This window comes from Fukomys damarensis, unplaced genomic scaffold (genome assembly GCF_012274545.1).
Source record: "Fukomys damarensis isolate Sample0158 unplaced genomic scaffold, DMR_v1.0_HiC HiC_scaffold_7, whole genome shotgun sequence".
In the NCBI taxonomy this organism is placed as follows: Eukaryota; Metazoa; Chordata; class Mammalia; order Rodentia; family Bathyergidae; genus Fukomys; species Fukomys damarensis.
Window position 1 is genome coordinate 1,521,952 of NW_022900919.1, and position 18,677 is coordinate 1,540,628.

The 18,677-nt window shown below is 43.4% G+C and overlaps 2 protein-coding genes across 6 annotated transcripts in view; one reads left to right on the forward strand and one right to left on the reverse strand.

Moving 5' to 3' along the window:
• The window catches only part of Fkbp9 (FKBP prolyl isomerase 9), a 34,713-nt gene extending 18,503 nt beyond the window's left edge, over positions 1-16,210 (forward strand). The window contains exons 9-10 of one of the 4 annotated variants that reach the window (XR_004516154.1): positions 14,543-14,805; positions 15,744-16,210. The gene's annotated coding sequence lies outside the window, so the exon portion shown is untranslated. Of the gene's footprint in view, positions 1-4,231; positions 5,389-9,552; positions 9,629-14,542; positions 14,879-15,743 lie in introns of those variants that run through there. The other 3 variants (XM_010612958.2, XM_010612960.3, XM_010612959.3) reach the window with 3 other exon arrangements.
• The window catches only part of Nt5c3a (5'-nucleotidase, cytosolic IIIA), a 48,819-nt gene that overhangs the window by 503 nt on the left and 29,639 nt on the right, over positions 1-18,677 (reverse strand). For both annotated transcript variants that reach the window (XM_010612964.3, XM_010612961.2), the window contains 7 exons: positions 9,622-9,720; positions 8,491-8,560; positions 5,049-5,095; positions 4,038-4,123; positions 3,208-3,297; positions 1,464-1,626; positions 163-363 (listed from right to left, as the gene is read on the reverse strand). In XM_010612964.3, the coding sequence (XP_010611266.1) occupies positions 163-363; positions 1,464-1,626; positions 3,208-3,297; positions 4,038-4,123; positions 5,049-5,095; positions 8,491-8,560; positions 9,622-9,720 (756 nt within the window). The remainder of the gene's footprint in view (positions 1-162; positions 364-1,463; positions 1,627-3,207; positions 3,298-4,037; positions 4,124-5,048; positions 5,096-8,490; positions 8,561-9,621; positions 9,721-18,677) is intronic.

Here is an 18,677-nt window from a genome sequence, read left to right on the forward strand (position 1 = left end):
GACACAGGGCTCTGGAGGGACGGGCAGCCAGCGCCCCCTGCAGGGTCCGCTCCTGCCCTGTGCTCCGTCAGCGCCTCCATCATCACCTGGTACGTGACAAACAACTGCCAGAGTTTCTGCCTCATTTTTTCTCAAAAGAAGATTTTACCTCTGTATACTCACCCTATCATTTAGATACCCGATTTTCAGAATATGCTCAACATTGGCCACCCCATCTGCCATCCGCAAGTCTCCCTGGGAGTCTCCCAGCAGAATTATGTTGCTGTTATCCTTTAGCTGGCTGAAGTAGTCCGTATTCTTCAAGGCACCATCGTGTTTGTTGAATACATGAATTAGTTCTCCCTTAAATCCTTTGAGCACCCCCTGTGAAAAACAGAAATGTTCTAAAATAAGATGTCTTACAAGCACTGTTTGTTAGACTTGCCTATTTTATAGTTCTTACTAGGTGCCACTGTTATTTTATCATACATTTACAGCTGGGCATGGTGGCGCACACTTGTAATCCCAGCACTTGGGAGGCTGAAGCAGGAGGATCATCATGAATTGAAGACCAGCCTGGACTACCTAGTGAGTCCAAGGACAATCTATATAACAGTGAGACCCTGTCTCAAAAGGTGGGGGGCAGCAGCCGCCTGCCTCACAAACACAAGGTCCCAAGTTCGATCCCCAGTACTTAAAAAAAAAAAAAGGCCACTTTCATAGTAGGCAGGAAGGGCTCCAGAAGTCACTTCCTAGTGACCATTTTAAAGGGAAAACACATTGAAATGAGAATGCAACTTTTTGTTTTCATTTTGTTCTTAACCAGATTATTTCATTCCGTGAATTCTACAATGTCGTCGTCTTGTTGTGGAGACACGGCCTCACTCTAGCCCAGGCTGCCCTGAGCACTCCATCCTCCTGCCCCAGCCTCCCAGATGCTAGGGCCAGAGGGTTAACCCCCACCCGTGCGAACATGCTATCTTCACTAGGAAAGCTGTCCACATACTGGCAGTTTTCTGCCTGTGTTGGATTTGACAACTGCTACATTCATGACATTAAGAGAAGTTTTGCAAATGTTAGTATTAGTCTATAACTTGTGTACCAAAGGCTAAGAAGGCCTATTACTTTTAAAATACTACAGATGTAGTAACAGGAGAGATGAGATGACAGGCCTGTGAACTCGGCATATTTTAACAAATATAGGTCAAGCAACAAAATAAATGAATTCACATGATTAAAATGTTTTCAGATTGTAGAAGTCACCGAGAGCTGAGTAGTGGCACATGCATGCAATTCCAGACACGCAGGAGGCTGGGGCAGAGGATCGCAAGTTCAAAGTTAGCCTGGGCAACCCAGTGAGACCCAGACTCAAAACCAATAAAGGCTGGGGATATGGCTCCGTGCACAGGCCTGGGGTTCAACCCCTGCACTATGATAAAAATACCAAAAAACAAAGGAATTGAGGAATGACTTGATATTCTTACATTTTCATCAAAATCCATGAAGTTGGACACGACTTTGACATTCGGATGATAAACTCCAGCTTGACGAATAACTTCCTCTAGAACATCACCAATACCCGCCGAAAATATAAACACAGGGATACTGTGCTGTTGGAGCTTATCGAAGAAATTCTCATACCCCTCCCTGCAAGACGGAGAGACAAACTAACTGTTAAACAACAAGGTTTATTTTATTTTTTTTGGTACTGGGGATCGAACTCAGGTCCTTGTGCCTTTTGGGCAGGTGGCAGAACCACTGAGCTACATCCCCAGCCCAAGCAGCAAGGTTTAGAAGCTGAACAGCAAAGCATTTCTATCTAAGTCTGAGGCTCATGCACGTCCTTCCTCATTTCAAAGTGATGCCCAGTTGCCAAGATCCATGCTCCTACTAGTCCAAGGTTTTTTAGTGACGGCTGACACTGCCTTCCTCATCATCAGCTGGAACAGTATGAACCATGTGTCTTCAGGCTCACTGACTATTCAAGCCTATGGGTTCCAATTTACATCACTCAAAGCAGGCGACCAGCCCCTTCTGGTAAGCTGGAGAACACTCCTAATGTCCAGCCTGCTCTGCTACAGGAGAGCAGAGCAGCAGGACCTTGCCACACTCGCTTCTGGCCATTTTCCTTCCCGAGATTTTAAAATCTTTTCTCCCTCCTTGAACTAAATCAAATTAGGCTGTCACTGTATAGGAATGGAATACTCGTTAGTGCGCTCTGACATCTTACACCTTCCTTCTTAGAAGTAATTACCATAAAATATAACAGCATCCAAACACCAGGGGTGACTAGGGTGTAGCTAGTGTAAGTGAAGCCCCTGGCCTGACTGCCCGGCACCACAAGATTAGCATCATTGTATTTGTCTAACAAGTTGATACCTTTATGATGTGGTAAATAGTACTGAAAATAAAGCTTCTGATATAATTTTGCATTGTAAAAATTTTCATTATGTACCTTTCCAGAGAGTTTTCAAAGAAGTCTGAGAATTCAGCACTTGTGTAAATTTATAAACAATGTATAAATTTATGTCCTTTCCAGTTTGATTTGTAAACATTCCTTTCCTTTCATAGTTAGTTCTTTTTTCTCTTTTGGTACTGGGGATCAAACTCAGGACCTTGCGCTTACAAGACAGGTACAGCACCACTGAGCTTACCCCGGCCCTAATAGTTCTTTCTAGTTTGTTTGTTTTTTGAGACAGGGTCTCACTATGTAGTTGAGACTAACCTGGAACTCACTATGTAGCCCAGGCTGGTCTCGAACTCACAGCGATCCTCCTGCCTCAGCCTCCGGAGTGCTAGGATTACAGGTGTGAACCACCACGCCCGGCTCCTAATAGTTCTTTTGAAGCATTTTACTAAAGAATTTCAAAATGGTCTTGGTTGCACAAAGTTGTAAATTTGTCTCGAATTTTTTAATTTGGAGACAGGAAATACAAATCAGCACTTAATTCTCATAAGGGTCTTGCTATCTACACCGCATCTAACATGTCGTATTTCACCAGTATCCATTTTGTGACAGGTAGCACATACATAATGGAATGTTATGCCTTATTTTACTAAAAACATACAGTTGAATATTTTTTTTGGTATTGGGGATCGAACTCGGGTCCTTGCACTTGTGAGGCAGGCGGCGGAACCACTGAGCTAAATGCCTGGCCCCCAGTTGAATACATTTTTAACAATAATTCAATTCTGCTGATAGTAACAAAAAACCCCCACGAAACTTACTTAAGCATCACATCAGATTCTGCCACAATTTCCTTCAGTTTAGCTTTCGGTATACCTTGCTCAACGAGCAGTCCATGTGACTTTGTATACCTGGAGTTTTGACCAAAGAGGGAAAAATAAGACAATTATCTTTATGACAAAGCACCCAGTAGGGAAAATGACTTGTGTTCCTCACCTTTGGATTTAAATCTCTGAGACTTAAATTCATCACTCATGAATGTATATCCCAAATGTGCCTCAGAATGTGATGTGCTTTTTAGTTTTTGGCAGCAGTGGGGACTGAACCCCGCGTCTTGGCACTAGCAGCGTCCCTGGCCCTTTTGATTTCGAGATAGCGTCTCGCTAAGCTGCAGTTTAAACCTCCAAGGGAAGTAAGCTGCCGCCTCGTGAGCACGATGGTGCGGCCAGTTGTGTGTGGAGCAGCCTGCTAGGTTCTCTTGAGGGCTCCTGTGGCCACAGTACTACCTGAAGGTCCGAGGACGACACTCTGGCACCTTCCAGAGTCCCAAGCACCCCTGCACTCTCAGAGCCGACCTCCTCTCAGCCCGTCAGTGCGCTCATTCCCCAAGGGAAGCTCCCGCACTGCCAGACACTAACTCCTAGGCAGTCCTCCTTCACTATGCAGAAACCATCTTAATCCTTTCAAATCTGCTTTTTGGGGGGGTTCTTTTGAGACAGGGTCTCACTATGTAGTTCAGGCTGGCCTCAACTGGCTGCAATTAATTCCCCTGCTCACTCAGCCTCTCCAGAGCCGGGATCCCAGGTGTGCACCACCACTCCCGGCTGTCAGCCCGCGCTGTACCGACTACGCCTTCCAGCTCCACACTCACCATTCCACCATGTGGGGGTACTTCTCCTCCACGGTGAGCACAGGGTCCACCTCAATAGCGTAATACTGCTCCTTCAGCTGCAGCAGCTGGAGAGAAACGGGACTGCATTACGACGCCGGTCTTCTGACTCATCTGCTTTGTCTTACAGAAAGCAAAACCATGTAAACAGATGTTTTCCATTAACTGCTTTCTAGGTGAAGAACAAACCGGGCTGATGCAGCCCTCGAAGAGATCTTCGCTGGCCTTAGTCCTACAAAATCTACCTAGCACTATTCATCAGACGGTCACTGCAAAACGGTGTTAGCTCTGACATGAGCAGTGAAGGTCATTCAGGTGCGGACACTCACACGATTCACACGACAATTGTCCCTGGTCAGTGTCAGGGAGTGAAAGTTGTAAAACTGAAGTACTTCCGGGCTAGCTTTTCACTTAGTGTAGTTCACTGGAACATTTTAGTGATCACTCGAAGGTTCAGACCCTGAGGTTTGCTGGCGCTCCGCCTTCTCTCGGGATGGCCCTAGCCCTCCTGCGCTCACGGCGCGGCTTCGAGGGTGTGCACACCGCCCCTCCTCACGCAGCTTCCCCGCCAGCCACACAGGAGCACAGCGGCCTCCTGCGGACAGAAGCCTCCAGACACTGAGCCAAAACAAACCTCTCCCCGCTAGCTGCGATGATGGTATTTTGTCCAGCAGCAAGGAAATGCCTAGGACGGCTGGTTTGAAAGTCACCGCTAATTTTTCCTTAAAAACACAGGGAAGATGGATAGTGACACACTGCAGCAACTTGGGAGGCTGAAGCAGGAGCCAGGCCGAGCAACTTACAGAGACCCTATCACAGAATAAAACAGAACAGGACTGAAGGCGTAGCTCAGTGGTGGGCACTTGCCGAGACACATGAAGACCTGGATTCAATTCCTAGTACCACAAAACAAAACAAACACTTTTTGTTTGTGTGAACAAACCCCATGTGATTCTGAGGCAACAGACTGACTGCCTTCCTGGTAGCGCTTACCTTTCTTCGACAGTCATCTGTAACCAGCTTACAATTATCAATGACATCTAGTAAGAAAGCAAAACAGGCATTAAAAGAAAGTACTCTGGGGCAAGGGATTTAGCTCAGTGGTTCTGCCGCCTGCCTCGCACAAGGACCCAAGTTTGATCCCTGGTACCAAAAAAAAAAAAGAAAGCACTCTGACCAATGCCACACCAGCAGGAACAACTGCATGGTTTTCATTATTTTAAATGAAGTCACCTAGCACAGTTATTAAATTTTTAGTCTCAAGCTGGGTGTGGTGACACATGCCTGTGATCCCAGCACTCAGGAGGCTGAGGCAGGAGGATCTCTGCAAGCTGGAGAGCAGCAGCCTGGACTACATAGCAAGACCCTGTCTCAAAAAACAAGCAAAAGAAAAACAAAACAAAATCAACCAAACAAACCCAATTAAAACAAAAACCCAAAACCAAGGGCCAGAGATTTAGCTCAGTGGTTTCGACGCCTGCCTTGAAAGATAATGGCCCGAGTTCAATCCCAGGTTAAAAAAAAAAAGAAACCCAAAACCAAACCAAAACCTTTTGGTCTCAATGTTGCAACTCCTGCAGCACTCCTGTGGCAGCTAACAGTTCCTGTTGGAGCCTTCAGGACCCCATGCGTCACTGATCCTGACAGCTTAGGGTCTTCAAACAGAACCAATCTCACTTTTTTTAATTAAATGAAAGCAAGAACTATCCTAGGACAGGAGACTAGAGCAGGGGCACAGGTGGCTGGGGAGGAGGCTGACCTGTAATGACACAACCCAAGGACGCATGCACAGAACTTCTCATTGGAACTCGGCAGTTTCCTGGGACACCTGGACCCGACCCAGTGGGAAGGGACAGCTGAGCCTAGGCTTGTTACTGTTCTCTCTCACAGCTGCCCACGGTACGCTCTACAGTGTACTTTTTTCTTACTTTCATTTGGCCCAAACTCACTCTGTAAAGCCTGTTTCTTTTTCTGCCTTTAATAAAAGTGAAACTTTGCCCCTGTTTATACTTGTTCTGACTCTTTTGTTCACAACAGAACCTAGAAACCACCTCTGGGAGACTCCAGCGTCCCTGAGCCTGGTAACATTATCTCTGAAATATACTTATTGGGGGTTACAGATTGAATCCAGGGCCTCTGCACTGAGCTCCACTCCCCAGTCCTTTTAACTTTGTTTTTACTTAATTGTTGTCTTTTGTTATTTTGAGAGTGGGTCTCCCTACGTAGCCCAGGCTGGCCTTCAACTTGCGATGATCCTCCTGCCGCAACCTGAGTGCTGGGATTACAGCCATGTATCATCATGCCTGGTTCTATTCCTTTTCTTTTCTCTTCTTTTTTTTAATTAAGGTACTGAGGATTGAACCCAAGACCTTCACATAGAGCTACATTATGAACTCTTAAATTTTTAAAATTATTTTTATTTTGAGATATGGTCAAATTAAAAAATAAATTACAGGGTCGGGGATTTAGCTCTGTGGTTCTGGCGCCTGCCTCACAAGCACAAGAACCTGAGTTCAATCCCTGGTACCAAAAAAAAAAAAAAAAAACCTAGTATTTTAGGTGAATTTCCTTTCTGTCTTAAAATTGTATGTATTATTGATTCGAAATCAATTTGAATTCTTTTTTATTTCACATTGTGGTTCATGTTTTTCATGAGTTAAAACCCTCCACAGGCTGCACTCCGTAGTAGGATTCTTGCCTAGCACACGTAAGGCCTTGAATTGATTCCCTGAACCATAAATAAAATGAAGCGCAAACTCCCTAAGTATCACCCACTCACAATGCTCGCTGCTCTGTGGGCAGGACAGAGTTTACACTGCTGCTACAGTGTGAAATCTTTTAGAATGCTTCCAAGCTTTTGTCACTCTCCAAAGAGGAATTACTGAGGTTGGGGTAGCAGTTTGGGGAGTTCTGTGTGTGTCTTTCCTTCCCTTTTTATTTATTTATTTTTTTTTTGGTACTGGGGATTGAACTCTGGTCCTTGCACTTGCAAGGCAGGCCACTGAACCGCTGAGCTAAATCCCCAGCCCTATGTGTGTGTTTCTTAGTTTTAATTTTTGTGTGTGTGTGGTGTTAGGGATCAAACCCAGTGCCTCAAACACAGAGGCCAAGCACTCTACCACTGAGCTACATCCCAACTCTAGCAGATTACTGAAAAGTACAAATTATCAAGTAATCTCTCAATTTATACATGTAGTAGTAGTAAAACAGAGGACTAAGGTTTCCTTGTTGGGTTAAAAAGTATTATTAAAAATCTCACTATAAGGGTCGGGGATTTGGCTCAGTGGTTCTGCTGCCTGCCTCACAAGCGCAAGGGCCCCAGTTCGATTTGCAGTACCAATAAATTAATTATTTTTTTTTTAAAAAAATCTCACTTTAGGGCCAGGGATTTAGCTCAGCGGTTCCGCCGCCTGCCTTGCAAGTACAAGGTCTCAAGTTCAATCCCCGTACCAAAAACACAACAACAAAAAAACCCTCACTACCAACTTGAAGAACAAATAAAGGAATATTAATCTAGCAACAAAGGCAACTGTGGTAACATATACCTATAATCTGAGCAATTTAGGAGGCTGAGGCAGAAGGACCACAAGTTTGATTCTAGCATGGGCAACTTAGACCCTCTCAAAACGCAAAGTAAAAAACAATGGGGATTAGTTTAGTGGCAGACTGCCCCTGGGTGTGACTCCTCAGTACCATGAGAAAATCTAGCAACGCAATTTAACTTGTGATTTATTGAATAGCACACTTTTTAATGAATTATAACTAAAACTCCTAGAAAACTGTGTTTATCTGTGTGCCTGTGTGTGTGTTTTTGACCTGGGGATTGAACATAGGGCCTTGGGCATGCTACTGAGCTAAATTCTCTGCCAAGAGTTATTTGGCAAATGCTATTTCTCTACATTAACACAAAGTTTAAAACCAATTAAAAAAAAATTTAAAGGTAGACATGATGGAGCACATCTATAATCCTAGCATTTGAGAGGCTGAGACAGGAGGATTGCCACAAGTTTAAGGGCTACAACAGTGAGTTCAAGGCCAGCCTGGACTACAAACTGAGATCCTGTCTCAAAAAATCAAAAATAGGGCTGGGGATTTAGCTCAGTGGTTCCGCCACCTGCCTCATAAGCACAAGGACCCATGTTCTAAAAATAGAAAACTAATTTAAATAACTGTAGAACAATGAGCAGACTACATTTAATGTGAAATATTCTGAAGTCTCTATCCCCCTTTTATCAAAACCATACATGAAAAAGCCATTTATATAACATAAGGAAAATAATCCTCAAAATATAAGAAAAAGCAGGTTCTCCTTGCTCCCAGTATCCAAAAGGAGTTTAAAAATTTCCATTTTCTCACAGATACTTCAGGCAAAATGGATCCTGAAATATTTATCATTATTTTCAAGTCTTTTTTTAAGAGTATCCTACATACTTACTATGACATGTGGGGCATCTCTTCCCTCTGTAGGAAAACCTGCTTAGTGTCATGTCAAAGTCCGTTATGATCTGTAAAGAAAGGGAGAAGGGCGTCACATAACCGCCACCTGGCAGCAGTCTCCGTGGCTCCCACACACTGCAGCCCTGGAGGCCCAGGCGGGTCGGGTCCAGCCCTGCTGCAGGGCACCGTCTTCACCAGAGTTCTCTGCCTCTGCCGCCGGCCACACACAATCCGGGGATGACTAACTACAGGCGCTCTCTTAACTGCCCAGCTTTGTCACCAGATAAATCTGTACAGCTCATCAGTGTAGGAATTTTCAACTGTTGATTTGGTTATTCTTCTAGAATAGTGACTGCAAGAATTTTGGCCATCTTAGTCAATGTACAAAAATGCACTGGAAGCAATTAAAAGGATATGAAGTTTTTAGCTACTGACACGGTACATGCTAGATTTAACTTGCTTGTTAAGGTAAATACCAGTGAAAATACATGGCAATAATTTACTAGCTCTTAAAATTTAAAGAGATTGAGTTAAATACTATTTTTTAGAAAATAACAGCTCAAGCTTGAGATCCCCCAGCCGCTGCCTCCCAGACTGCACCATCACATCCAGCTGAAAACATTAGTAATTTGTTTCTGGTCAAAATTTATACTATCAGTTTAATTTACATTTAAAATATTCTTTTAAAAAAGGGAATTAGAAAACATCTCCTTATAAGGTTTGCATTTTAATGATGATTTAGTTAATTAAAATATGGAAGACAAAATTATCCACTTGTTACTCTTAAAATTGTTAAATACTTGCACATGACATTAGTTAATAATATAATAAAGAAAAGTTGGGGCTTGGTAGCAAAGGGCTTACTTAGAATGCACAAGGGCCTGGACTCAACCTTCGTGCCAAAAACAAAACAAGCCTAAGTTTATCTCAAAGTTACTATTTGTGTTTGCATTTCCAGAGAGAAGTACTGTGTTGTCTATTTTAGGCCAACTCTAGAACATATATATTTTTTTTAGTTTACATCTTTTACAGGCAAAACCTATTTAAATTATCTCACTAGGACAGGAGAGGCCTGCTGCACCATGAGGAATAAAAGCTTCCCGCTGACTGCCTCGTGACAAGCAGTCACCTGAAGTTTGGCAGCTCCTCCTTTGATAAGGCCACAGATGATTTCTTCTACTCTTGTGGGGTTCTTGATGCGAACTGAACTTCTCTGGAATTGCGGCATCTAAAAGGCAAAAACAAAATTACTTTTAAGCCTCCTTCCCAGGGCTGCTCTGACACCCAGCGGAAGCGTGCCCTGCTTGAGCACAGGAGTGTGCTGAGCGCTCTTCTAAGCAACCGTCCACACAGACTGAGAGCACAACGGAGGCGTCTATCACGCAGACCAATGCAAGGTCCAGCTGCTTCGTATCCACGGGGCTCCGGAAGTGCAAGAAGCACAGGACAGCAAAGTGCTTCCTGTGCTTTCTTAGAAAGTGTATTTCTTCTAAGTAGACCAATAATTTATACTTGGCACTGAAATTACAGAAAAGACATAAAAAAGAAAATAAAACTTGCCTAGTTTTGCTATTTGAAGACCAACTAGTAAATATTTTTGTTTCCTATTAGCTTCATGCATATTGTTTTATTTCATTTCCATTACATATTTTTGCACCTGGCTTTTAAAAATATTACACATATGGACCAGGGATGTAGCTCAGTGGTGCCACACCTGCCTGGTAAACACAAGGTCATGAGTTCAATTCTGGCTATGGGGGGTATTACACATATAGTTATAAAAATGCACTTAAACTGGGCGAGGCAGCATGTATCTGTAATCCCAGCACTCTGGAAGGCTGACGCAGGAGGATTCCCAAGTTCAAGCCCACACTAGGGAACTTAAAAGCCTGTCTCACAAAGTAGTCTGGGGACACAATTCTGTGTAAAGGCACTGGGTTACGAACACACACACGTACACGCACAGTGTTTAACAAAATTCATTAATCAAAACAATCCTAGAACTGAGGAAAGAATATGTGAACTCTGGGATGAGTTGTTTCTAAGAACCCTTCTGCTTACAATTTAGTTTGTCAGTTGGCCTTTGTGGCACATGCCCATAATCCCAAAACTCTGAGAGGCTGAGGCAGAAGGATGGGGACTTCAAGCCCAGAAATTAGCAACTTATGAGAAAGTGAAATGGGCTGCAGATGTAGTTCAGTGCAAAGGTTCTGGGTAGCCTCCCTAGTAGTGGCAGAGATGGGGTAAGTTGCGGTTAGTTTGTATTTGGGGCGTGGTGGCATGTACTTGTAGTCCCAGCTACTGGGAAGGGTAAGGCAGGAAATACACTTGGGCCCAAGAATTTGAAGCAACCCTAAGCAACATAGCAAAACCCTGATCTCATACAACTTTAAATTTAGAAAATAAAGTATGTGATGGGCCAGGGATGTAGTTCAGTGGTGCCGTGCCTACCTAGCAAATGCAAGATCCTGAATTTGATCCCCAGTACCGGAGAAAAAAAAGGAGGAAAAAATAAACCTTGGTGCTCCTGAGGCCGGGTGCATCCCTGCTGTTGCCACTACGGCAGCTCCTCACCTGCGCTTTGTCTGCCCCTGCTGGCTGCCACTGCCAAGGCCTGCCCACCGCGCAGCCCGCCAGAGGCCCACATGAGCTTCTCCGTAAGTAGCCCAATTTGATACAATGGCACATGAAAAACCAGATTTGCAGGTTTTAAAGGTTGAAAGTGAGTCACCATATTACTCATGCATGGAGGATGAAGATGTTGACTTTAATGCTGGCCATGTGAGCCAATGTTCCTGTTACAGTGACATGGAGCAAGAATTGACTGATACAGACCCAGGGAATGCAGACCTCCTGGATTCAGATGATGAAGAAAACAGCAATGAAAGTGCATATTTGACTAGTTGAAATGGTATAAAATAATCATGCAACCAAATGGAATGATCCAGTGCTACAACTAGGTCAGAAAACAGGGAGGACCTCGACCAGGGTGAAACCTATCGGGTACAACAACAGCACTGCCATTCAATGTTGGAAATTGTTTGTAACAGTCGAAATTCTGCAAGATGTTGTGAAATACACAAATGCTGAAATACAAGTAAAACGTCCTGTATGCACCAACGGATGTACTCAGAGATGCATTTATGAGGACTCCTCACTCGCTGAACTGAAAGCATTCATAGGTCTGCTGGACTTAGGGCTTCCTCAGGTAATCCAGGAATGCAGAGCAACGGGTGTGAGCTTGCAGTCTGTAGAGTAACAGTGACTATGAGAAGATGTGGTTTCTTTCAGAATTGCCTGAGGCTTGATGACAAACCACCCTCCAAGATAGAAAAAGAACTGATAAACCTGGCATGGTGGCACAGGCCTGTAATCCCAGCACTCGGGAGGCTGAGGCAAGAGGATCACTGTGAGTTCGAGACCAGCCTGGGCTACACAGTGAGTTCCGGGTCAGTCTCACTACATAGTGAGACCCTGTCTCAAAAAAAAAAAAGAAAGAAAAAGAACTGATGAGATTTGTGAGTAATTGTCAAACAGTTTTACACACCATTTGAATATAAGACTACTGATGTGGGCCGGGGATTTAGCTCAGCAGTTCGGTGGCCTGCCTTGCAAGTGCAAGGATCCGAGTTCAATCCCCGGTACCGGAAAAAAAAAAAAAAAGACTACTGATGAACATCTGGCAGCATTTCTGGTGCTGTAGTGGAAAAAACATAGCTTCAAAATATGGCATAAAAAATGTATAACTTTTTTAGGTACTGGGAATTGAACTCAGGTCCTTGTGCTTGCAAGGCAGAACCACTGAGCTAAATCCCCAGCCCAAAAATTTATACTCTTATGGATGTGAAGACTTATTATGCTTTCAGTTTATTTATTTATTTTTAACTAAAAAAATTTTTTTTGGTACTGGAGATCAAACTAAGAACCTTGTGTTTGCAAGGCAGGCAGCGGTACCACTGAGCTAAATCCTTGGCCCTCAGTTTAGAAATCTACTGTGGAACTCAGCCACCAGGTCCTTATTCGTGTATCAATAAACCAAATGATACAGTGAACAGACTTATTGCACGTATCACCCAAACTAACTGGAATGTGACATTTGACATTGGTTTTACCAGTTTCCAATCAACATTACATTTGCTAACAGAGCACATGTTGACCAGCACAGGAACTATACACAGGAACAAAGCAGGAATTCTAAATGAAATTTGTAAATTTGAAACAGAATTGTATAGTACCATCTTTGAATTTCAGACACACATAACACTGATCGCATATACGGCAAAGTAAAGCAAACTGGTGCTGCTCATGTCAACAATGCTCCGCAATGGAAATACTGACAGGGAGACCTCAACAACACAGACCTTGCACTTGCCAGGCAGACATGGCACCACTGAGCTAAATCCCCAACCCCTACTTAGTGGACTGGAACTAGAACTCCTAAGAGATCGTTTATATCAGAAGAAAACCAAAATGCTTCTGCCCAGGGAACTACGCACACTGGTGAGCTGACAGGTGAACAGGCAGGCACAGCATCACAAAGGCCTAGTAGGACAACAGGAAAACCAGAAAGATGTCAACTGAGCCTACAAAAAAGGACAGGAAAACAAAACGCGCTATCAGTGTGAGCAATACTTGTGTGGAACACGCAGCTTTTATGTGTAAAGACTGCCGTGGGTGTGAAAGTTGAAGCAAAGATTATTTCTGTGTCCAACTTTTAAAGTATTTACATTGAGGGCCAGGGATTTAGCTCAGTGGTTCAGTGGCCTGCCTTGCAAGCGCAAGGACCCGAGTTCAATCCCTGGTACCAAAAAACAAACAAACAAAAAGGACCCGAGTTCAGTCCCCGGCACCAAAAGAAGTAAAAATAAAAAATAAAACATGAATATAAATAAATATTTACATTGTAGTTCACTTAGGTTTTTCTTCCTGATGTGATCTTTTAGATTTTATAAGTAAACAGCCAATGTGAAAATGCCGATGTCTGTTTCAAGTGCTACATAGTTGATATTTTATTGATATCTTATTTTTCTGCTAAGTTCCCATTGTACTATATAGTAGGAAGTTCCTGATGAAACAGAAGAGGTGACAAGGACAGCCTGCCACCCAGGGAAGGAGAACCAAACACGTGTTGTCAGTGTAAGCAAGACGTGTGCATGTAACATGCAGTTGTCACGTGTGAAGACTGCCTTGGGTGTGATAACTGAAGCAAAGATTATTTTTGTTGTAGAGTTCTATTGGTATTTTCATTGTAGCTCACATAAAAATTTATTTCTGTTTTGGTTTTGGTTTTTTTGAGACAGGGTCTCACTATGTAGTTGAGACTGACCTAGAACTCACTACATAGCCCAGGCTGGTTTCGAACTCACAGTGATCCTCCTGCCTCAGCCTCCTCAGTGCTGGGATTACAGGTGTGCGCCACCAGGCCCGACAAAAATCTATTTTTGATGTTATCTTTTAGATTTTGTAACCAAATACACAGCTGGTGTGAAAATGTTGATGTTTATTCTAAATGTGCAATACATATTAAGAATTTAATACTTTATTTTGTTGATACTTTATGTTCCTGTACACTGCACATTGTATAATAAGAACCTCCTGACAAATAGTATGACCAGTGAGATGTCAAGTATGTCCTATAAAAAGGACAGGAAAACAAAACATGTGCATCAGTGACATGTATGTATGGAACATGCTTTTGTCATGTGAATACCGCCTGAGGTGTGATAACTGAAGTAAAGATTATTTTTTAACTTTTGCTTTTATTGTCCAATCCTAAATTATTAACCGCTCTTACCATAAATTTTACAAGACTTATTTCAAGTTCAGAGAACTACCAAAAACTACTGGCTGGCCGAGAATCTGGGTGTACCGTACTGTTCACAGAACTCAGTTTTGTTTCCACCCGCCTGGAGCAGCATGGCCTCGACCCACAGGCAGCGGACTCCAGACAAAGGCACAGCACAGGAGGGGCTGAGTGGCCAAAGCCACAGTTATGGACTCCTTGTACCTTGGGATCTTGACAGATTTATGTCCTTTTGTTTTATCCCCAGCTCCACAACACACAGGATCATCCACAGCAAACTAACAACTCTTAAGTTCACACAGAGGGAAGGTGCAACGGTACTGAAGGTCATCTAGAGATCAGACTGCGCAGGGGCACCTGAGGAGAGGCAAGCACATCCCCAGGACTGAAGCCAGCTCTTCCTGAAGCCCACACCACGGACCCCCAGGCCTCCTGGGCTCCATCCAGTGACCCCTGCATCACCAGACGGTTTTCAGCAGAACCCTGGTGCTCCCAGCATGGCCTACACTGGTGAGGGCCTCTCCCGAGCAGGCCACTGGGAGCTCTAGCCCACCCAACACCCCATGATGGCTTTCCTGTAAGAGGCTAAGTCTTATCACAAGTGACAGAAATTTTTAGCACTGTATTTATTTTCCACTGTATTATAATCAAATTGAGAAGTTTTCAGACAACTCCAAGTAATTTGCTATTAAAAATTTCAGAGGCCCGGATCAGCTCAGTGGTTCTACCTCCTGCCTCACAAATGCAAGGTCCTGAGTTCAATCCCCAGTACCAAAATAAAAAAATTTTTTCAGGCTAGAGTCAGGGATGTAGCTCAGTGGCACCGCACTTGCCTGGCAAGTGCAAAGTCCTGAGTTTGAGCCCTGTCCCCTCCAAAATTTCAGGCTTTTTTTGGTACTGGGGATCGAACTCGGGTCCTTGCACTTGCAAGGCAGGCCACCGAACCACTGAGCTAAATCCCTAGCCCCTAGGCTTTTTTTTTGTTTTGTTTTTTGTGGTACCGGGGATCTAACTCGGGTCCCTGCACTTGCGAGGCAGGCCACCGAATTGCTGAGCTAAATCCCCGGCCCTCCCCTAGGCTTTTTTTGAGAGTCTTTCTTCATAGGTCAGGCTGGCCTTGAAACTCATGGCAGTCCTCCTGCCTAAGCCTTCTGAATGCTATTATAGGTTTATGCCACCATGCCTGGCAAGGCTGATTTTTGCTAGCCCAACCACCGTAAGATTGGTTTATTCTAAATTAGCACAGGCAAGAGAGAACCATGGCCTGGGTCACAGCAAAGTGTCAGGAAACACGTGACCCCCGGTTCCAGACAGAGAAGGGTGAGGACCAAACCTGGGGGCCAGGATCAAGAATCGTGACCTCAGACAGAGGGTTGATAGGGGAAACCAGTGGAGGGATGAGGGAGGATGCACCATTACAGGGCAGATTGCTCTCCTCTGTTGAACAGACACGCACCTATACTGACTGCCTCTCAGAACCCGAGACGCTGACACTTACTAGAATATTCTAGCATTTGGCCTAAGAACAGCACCAGCCTGCAGTATGGAGCCTGTGGGCGAGCATCGTGATGTTAGAGCTTGCTGATGGCGCGGCGGGATGCATCACGCCTCCCTGATCTCTCCCTCTATATTCCTCCTGCTCTGTGCTCAAAGACCTGCTGGTGGCACCTAAAAGGATATTCCTAGAACAAACAAGCCCCAAAGCACTTCAAGTCAGAAAAGCAAGTTAATTTGAATTGTCTGAAAACTTTTCAATTGGATGCTACAATGTTATGAAAAATAAATAAGGCCCACAAATTTTCATCATCTGTGATAAGGTAACAACTTCTGAACAAGTTGATTTCACAATATTAGTATTTTACTCACAATCCAATAGCGCTGTTAGATTTTTTGACATATCAGGGATACATTAGGACAAGACAAAAATTAGTATCTCCATGCTATAGTTATAAAATTACTCATCTCTTCTTGATATCATACATCCAGTAATAACGTCCCAGACATAATCCTACTATCCTAATTCCTGGGATAAAACGACGACAACTTCAAAGTTTGTGTTTATAATCAATGATTTAAAAATGCTAACCACTAGGCCAGGGATTTAGCTCAGTGGTTCCACTTCCTGCCTTGTAAGCACAAGGACCCGAGTTCAATCCCTGGTACCCCCTCCCCAAAAAAAGCTAACCACCACCCCCAGTATCACAGATCGAACTCAGGACCTTGTAATTATGAGGCAGGCAAGGCACCACTGAGTTAAATCCCCAGCCCTAAAATGCTAAATTTTGATTTAAAAAGGAATTTAACAACAAATACATACTAGTTATTACAACGCAGTTAGGTTTTTTTATTGTTAATTCTTTTTTTTATTTTGCTTTTTGAGACAGAGTCTCACTATGTAGTTGAGACTGACCTGGAATTCACTACATAGCCCAGGCTGGTCTCGAACTCACGGCGATCCTCCTGCCTCAGCCTCCCGAGTGCTAGGATTACAGGCGTGCACTACCATGCCTGGCATGTTAATTCTTTTTTTTTTTTTTTTTTTTTTTTTTGGTACCAGGGATTGAACTAGGGTTCTTGCACTTACAAGGCAAGTGGCAGAACCGCTGAGCTAAATCCCTGGCCCTATTAATTCTTAAATTAAGAATAAAATCAACTAAGGGTTAATAAAGTTCACTATGGACAGATGGTACAATTCATCATTTTTGTTTTTTGTTTTTGGTACCAGGGATCAAACTTAAGACCTTACATTTGGCTATGCAGGCGCAATGTCACTGAGCTAAATCCTTGGCCCCAAAATTCGTATTTTAACTAAAGGAAAAAATTAATTGTATTTTTATGTATGTTTATCTAAGTACTTTTTTAATAACCTTAATATTACCCTGTATTTTTCTGGCAGTGGCCTACATAAAAGCTTACGTAACTGAAGAATCTAAGAGATGGCTCTCAAGGAAATATTACTTATTTTCATTGTTCACATTTGGTACTGGTAACAGACTGCAACATCACACTGGCACAAAGGAGTAAGCACTATAATATTTATGTAACTTTGTACAGGTGTGGTGGGGTGCATCTGGCATCTGGGAAGCTGAGGCAGGAGGATTGCTGAGTTCCAGGCTAGCCTAGTATATGTAGAAAAAGCCCATCTCAAAAGAAAAAGAAAAAAAATAAGAAGCATAGGTTTACAGCAATCTATTTAGTCTGGTACATTTACCCACACAAATAGATGACTCTGTAATTAATTTGAAAAAGCTATGGGATACCATTTCTGTTGTTGCTTACTTGGTTTCTTTGGTACTGGGGATGGAACTCGGGACCCTGAGCTTACAAGGCAGGCTTGGTGCCACTGAGCTAAATCCTCTGTCCATGTTGATTTTTGAGAGTCTTGCTGTGTAGTCCAAGCTGGCCCCAGAGTCAAAATGTAGCCTGGCTGGCCTTGCCCTTGTAATACTGCCTCACCCTCCAGGATACTGGGATTACAGGCATGTGCCACCACGCCTTGTTCCAATTTTTAACAATAACCCTTCTGCCTGCCACACATTTGGCCTAAATATACATCAAGCAGGAGAAGATCAAATTCATTCATCCACGCCCTAGGTATAGTAAGTGTAAGGATGCACCAGCAGCTCTATAAGAAATATAGAAGAATCCATAAAATATGTATCTTTTGCATAAGGTGCAGCACACTGTCTAACACAGGTTGTAATGTAGGAACCCAAGCAGCTAATTCACTGCCCAGAGTCCAGGTGAAATTTAAGAAAAGCAGAGGACAAGAAGAGCACCTGTGTTAAGGCCAAAGGAGGAAGACACAGCTATGATGAACTGTGGAGGAGAAACAGTATTTGGACTTGCTTGGCTTGGAGAGGAATCTCAAGTGTACAGTCTCAGTAGGAAAGAGTTCTGTTCGGAACTGAACTGCACCCAGAGAAGAGGCTGCACGACAGGTCTGGCGGAGATCTGGAGCCAGCTCACAAAAGGAATTAACACCCTCAGGAGTTCTAAACATAAAAGGCCTAACAAATCCAAAGTAAAAATTGTATAAATTAACGCAAATGATTGTAAAACAAAAAACAACACACAATCTTTTGACTTCATTTCCTTCAGCAGTCTGAGTGACTGTGGGTTGAATATACTGTACTTGCTTCTAAAACAGACACAAGCTGGAGGGCCCCAAGCCCCAGGAACAATATACGGTAGAAAGGCTATCATTAAAATTACATTTTTTAATGGAGGAAAATTTCTACATCACCTATATTCATTTTGGTTTTTTTTAAAAAATCGATTCAGGGGCTGGGGATTCAGCTCAGTGGTTCCACCACCTGCCTTGCAAGTGCGAGATCACAAGTTTGATCCCTGGTACAAAAAAAAAAAAAAAAAAAAAAAAA